General features: G+C 31.1%; 1 protein-coding gene across 1 annotated transcript; it reads right to left on the reverse strand.

Annotated features, from left to right (window-relative positions):
* Positions 1–731: 731 nt before the first annotated feature.
* LOC145068427 (translation initiation factor IF3-4, chloroplastic-like) lies at positions 732–2,982 on the reverse strand. Its single transcript, XM_079015389.1, has 8 exons — positions 2,599–2,982; positions 2,152–2,191; positions 2,016–2,075; positions 1,788–1,840; positions 1,652–1,707; positions 1,444–1,550; positions 1,202–1,294; positions 732–1,110 (listed from the first exon to the last, which is right to left on the reverse strand). The coding sequence occupies exons 1-8, from the start codon at positions 2,841–2,843 to the stop codon at positions 973–975; spliced, it is 792 nt and encodes a 263-aa protein (XP_078871515.1). The 5' UTR covers positions 2,844–2,982; the 3' UTR covers positions 732–972.
* Between the last annotated feature and the right edge of the window lie 2,486 nt (positions 2,983–5,468).

Below are 5,468 nucleotides of genomic sequence, written 5' to 3' on the forward strand. Positions count from 1 at the left end.
TTGACAATTAAATTCCTTGCTAATACCAGTTCACATTAAAACTAAACATCAAACTTATATTACATATAATATCCATTACATTTTCTTGTCCCAACATTACATACAATCACAGGGAAAATCCATCAAAAACTATAACAAAAATGGGACCAAAACAAATATTCCAAATCACAGATTTCCCCTCAAAAGCTTCTTGATTTTTTACTTGAAAAAGTAACACACCAAAAAACAACCAACTCAGACAATGTAACCACTTCACCATCATCAATCTTGCTTCGACATTGTTTCTTCCACGCAACAACCCCAAAATCACAACAGTTGACCTAGGGCACATGGGAGAGTCAAACCATCCAAAAAAAGCTGCATGTTCCTCCTAACCTTGAGCATGACCAAAATCGACAACATGGGTTCAAATCAGTCCACGATGTCACCAAAATCGCCGGCCTTCCACAGCGGCATATCACCATCTTCTTTTTTGGAATAAAATGCGAGTGGGGAGGGAAGAACATAGGTAAGGAACGAGAAGTAGAAAGATACAAAGGTGGGTCTTACATTATATACTCTGATGCACAACGAAGTGAAAAGACAAAATTGCCCCTGCATTAACGGTACAAATGTGACGGGGTTTGGGTCAAGGACCAATCATGGAATGAACTGAAACCTTAAGGACCATTCACGTGACTTTTTGCTAGGAAGTCCTCAAAGTGCGATATTCTGTAAACCACAGGGACTAATTGTGAAATTTTGTCTTAAAATAATATTAAAATCAATAAAAACAACTTGTACCTATAACACTTTATGAGGGTCAGGTTATACATTTTCAAGAGCTACCATGCTACCATTGATTATGAATAGTTATACAACATTAATTATGGCCAACAAATGACCTAAAAATGTGCAAAATACATGTTGATTTACGAACAAATTGATATATAATCTATAACTATATTAGCAAATAATCACCAAACTTTCATTTCATACACTAGGTGACATTTCTTTCCCAGTTGACTTTCCTTTTCTCTTTGGTACTTCTTTTTGTACAACAACTTTGTTTGGGATCAATACCATGAACATGTTCCTATCTCTCAAATTTTTGCTTTCCTCAACCCCTAACTACAAAATCATTCAACTCATTTTATAAATAATAAAACTTCTACTCAAATTTTATAAAAATATATAAACTACATATAATATAAAAGGGTACCTCCCCAATGTCATTGCGAAACCGATTCAGTAGCTCAATGGCATTATTTCTGAACTCATTTTCACGTCCCTTTAAGTTCACTATAACCTTAACCTGATAGAATTAATTAATTAATTGGAAAAATCTGGAATTGTTTCTTTTTGACTTAATGGCAAAACTGACTTAATGTACATCATTACCCATTCAGCCACTTCCACTTTATTATATGAAAAGTATGAAATAAAAATTTAAAGAAAAAAAACCTTGTCACCATCTTTAAGAAACTTTTGAGCAGCTCTTAAACGTACAGAATAATCATGCACATCGATGTTGTACCCCATTTTAAGCTCCTTTTGATCCATGCGAAGTGCTACCAATGAACATATTTTATTCAGCATTCATTTTCTTGAAATTAAAAAAAAAAAAAAAGAAAAAAAAAACCACAAGAGAAAAGAGGAATTCTGAATTCACCAGCACTTTTCTTCTGCTGCTCTCTTTTCTTCTTTTGTTGCTCGAATTTATATTTGCTGCAACATTTTGTAACTGATAATTAAGATTCAAGACAAATTAGAATTATCAGTGTTATAAATGATGGGATGTGATTTACTTGTAATCCATCAATTTGACAACAGGGGGGTCTGCATCTGGAGACAATATAACCTATAAAAAAACATATAAATACTTAAAAGAGGGAGAGAAAAAAAAGAAAGAAAGGATAACATATGGTTAAGAAGGAAGCCCAAATAAGAAACTATTACCTAACACAAGAAATTACTCCAGAAATAAGAAAAGAAAATTCTGATGGAAATACAAGTATTTGAAAATATATGCATACAAGATCAAGTGCAGCTTCTTCAGCCATCTGAATAGCAGCAGTTTTGGATACTATACCAACCTAGAGAAAACAAGTGGATCAGTTTCACAAAAACAATTTCATGGATCTTAATATGTGCATTTTGCAACAAACTCACCATATTTTGCTGATCATCTATAAGCCTCACAGTATTTGACCTATTTTCATCCAAGGAAAAAGATAACACTTCATACTGATGTAAACAAGTGCAAAAACTTAGTCTACTTTAGACCCTATTTGGATTTGATATAGCTAGGACTTAAAAAACTGTGCTTTAGCATTTGTAATTGCTTAATGATCTTTGAAATCAAATTGAAATTTTAAAGTATACAAACACTGATTGTTGATTGGGGATTTGCATCCATCAAATAAGCATTTGAAAAATTAGTAGTTTTAACGTCGAAATCAATGTGTAATTTACTGTGAATGGAAGGAGAATTGAGAAGGAAGGAAAATCCAATCATATCATCTAGGATCATGCGAATAAACTTCTGTATGTTTAAAACATTTATGAAATCCTGATCAGTGCTATATATTGATTGTCATGTAAAAAGAGGAACAGTACCTGATAGTGGAGACATCAAGGGCTTGATCATCGTCAGAATTAAGCTGCGGAGAACGTCTGGAGTCTCCCTGACGTGAATTAGCTCCTCCCCCGTAACGGCAAGTGATCCGGTGATTCCGGTCGCCACGGGCAACGTTTAGATTTGGGAATTCCAGGAGGAGACTAGAGAATTTTGGCTGCAGAGAACCGACAGAAATTGACTGTTTGAAAGGCGGGGCGATGGAGCTGGTAGTAACCCTAGCCATTGAATTTCTGCAATACCAAAGCTGTTGAATTAGAAGGAGTCGGTCGTCGTCGTCGTCGTCGTCGTGATGATGGTTCTGGTAGTGGTCTCGATGGTGATGGTGGGGAATACCTTATCCATTTCAATTTGCCTTTGTGAGCTCCAGAATGGAGCTATTATAATTACTAAAAAGCCCCCCAAACAAACGTAAATTAGGAACGAAAAAAAAACTCAAAGACCAGGGAAGTATAAGTATAGTACAATTTAGAATTCCATTTTAATGTCATATACGGCTATTTGCGAGATTCGTGTCACTCGTAAATAAATAATTTTTTGCCATATGTCATCTTCTCCTTCATTTGGACACATGTCATTTTTTAAAAATTTTTTATTTTTTATTTTCCACTTGTCATTTATTGTATTTTTCATTTTATTAAATTAAAATTCCTCATTTAATATTTAAGATAATATATGTAATGTATTTATTAAAAAGGGTTTATATATGTAATGTATTCAATACATTAAAACCTCATTAATTTTAATAATTCAAAATTTTTCTCATTTTTCTTATAAATTCAAACTTTTCAAATTGTTAAAATTTCATATTTAGTTTTTTTTCTAAATAAATCCATGTAATATATGGGTGTCACACCTAGTTAAAATAAGAAATGAAGAAACATATTTATTGCAATTTAATATCATATATATGATATTTAATATTTTACATATATAAGTATATGACTATAATTTTAAAAAATGAAGCAAATCAAAAATCGACAAGTGGATAATATTTATTTTAAAAATACCATAAAATGACAATTGTCAAAACTCATGAGAGATTGACATGTGGCAAAAAAAACTTTCATTTATTAAGGAGGATTTATCATGCCACTTGTCAATTTATTAATTATCTATTTTAAATTTCAAATTTTAAATTTCTACTTTAATTACATTAAATTAATAATTGATTATTATTTCAAATTTTAAATTTTCCCACTCTAATTACATTAAATTAATAATTGATTCTTCATTTTAAATTTTAAATTTTTTCACTCTAATTATATTAAATTAATAATATTAGATTGAAAAATAAAATAAAATTAATAGATATTATAAGATGATATAACTTTACGTATTTATTTAAATCAACGATTATAATTTTATATAAATAAAAAATATCTCTTAAATAATAATTTATTTAAAATAATTAATTAATAATTTTGATTTTTTTATATAAAAATTTAATTAATTTTATAATCATGGTTCTCACATATTATAAACTAGTCCCTAAATAAAAAAAGTGGGGATGGGTCATGGGAATACCCCTAAGCCTCGATCATATCAATAAGTCATAAAGAAGCAATACATTATTAGAAAGACCATAGTTTACATAAGTAATGTTTAAATGTTTCTCTCTTGCTAATCCTAATGTCATATTTTCTAGTTGTCACAAAAGTCACTTATATAAAACTAAGTCCTCCATCGCCTAAAATATGTGTTACATCAAATAAATGTAAGTCAAAAAGGTCTCATGAGATAAATATGTTTCGGCATAAAGCTTATGTATTTCATATCATTGGGCAACCCTTTACATAAAATATATTTCAAACTGTAAATATACTTTGATGTCATAAACTAATTTTCATTCTATCATCCGATGTAATGCAATGCATGATCGTATTGGGCCTTTCCCGACAAGAAGAGTGGAGACAACTAGTCCAAGACATGAGTTACCATAATAATAATTCTCGTAAGTGTCTAGACCATTACCGCACATTATATAACTCATAGTCATTCATGTATGCATAAACACACCACAAGCACCCTTTACTTTCAACACACAATTTCATACATCGTGTATATAGTGTATGATTACAATACTAGCATACAAATCTTCCGTAAAAAGACTCATTTCAAATTGTTGCTTTTCAAAACTTACATGTATACTTCAATTTATAGAAAGTCATATGCCATAACTAAGTTTAATCTTTTGTGACATATACCTCAAAATGGGTAAAAATTCATATGAGCTCACCTTGGGAGTTTAAAACTAAGTTAACCTTAACCATTATCTTGCCCGATATATACTTCCAAATTTGTCCAAACATCTGAAGATATTCATTTGATGTAATAATATATCAAGAATGATAATGCAAACATCCTACTTTATTTAAAAGTTTTCAGTTATGTGTATAGAATTGCAAGAACATAACTCTCAACCCTAATCATTGACCGTCAGCGTGACTTCTGAGCTTTGCCTCCTAAAGTATCGAGGTGTAAGGGATAATCTTAACGACGAAGTTGAATGCAAATGAAAGAAGATGGGTGAAGGAAGATTTGGAGTTACATATACGGAAGGTGTACATGGAAGGTTGGTAAAAAAAATGCCACCTTTTATACAAATTACAAATATTCAATAAGGAATGCAACAAGATGCTTCTAGGTAAGTGGTAAAATGCATGCCTTGAGTTTGAATCCCACCCTTTTACTTTCTTGCCAAAAATTAGATTTTTCAGATAAATGAAACACACCGACATGTCATAACATGCCAACAATCTGTCTAGCTTAGAGTGTCACATGAAAAGTATTACACCATAAAGTGACACAAAATATTAGGACTTTGTTGGAGATCTCTCTTCTTAATAAA

The sequence above is a fragment of the Lactuca serriola genome, chromosome 8 (assembly GCF_051521515.1).
Source record: "Lactuca serriola cultivar US96UC23 chromosome 8, Lser_US96UC23_V15, whole genome shotgun sequence".
Taxonomy (NCBI): Eukaryota; Viridiplantae; Streptophyta; class Magnoliopsida; order Asterales; family Asteraceae; genus Lactuca; species Lactuca serriola.

Bases quoted from the DNA above. Each gene is read 5' to 3' on its own strand.
- LOC145068427 (XM_079015389.1), bottom strand. From the start codon at position 2,843: ATGGCTAGGGTTACTACCAGCTCCATCGCCCCGCCTTTCAAACAGTCA. The intron at 2,076-2,151 runs GTGAGTTTGTTG...TGTTTTCTCTAG, and splicing joins TAGATGATCAGCAAAATATG to GTTGGTATAGTATCCAAAAC. The intron at 1,551-1,651 runs GTGAATTCAGAA...GTTCATTGGTAG, and splicing joins GCAGCAGAAGAAAAGTGCTG to CACTTCGCATGGATCAAAAG.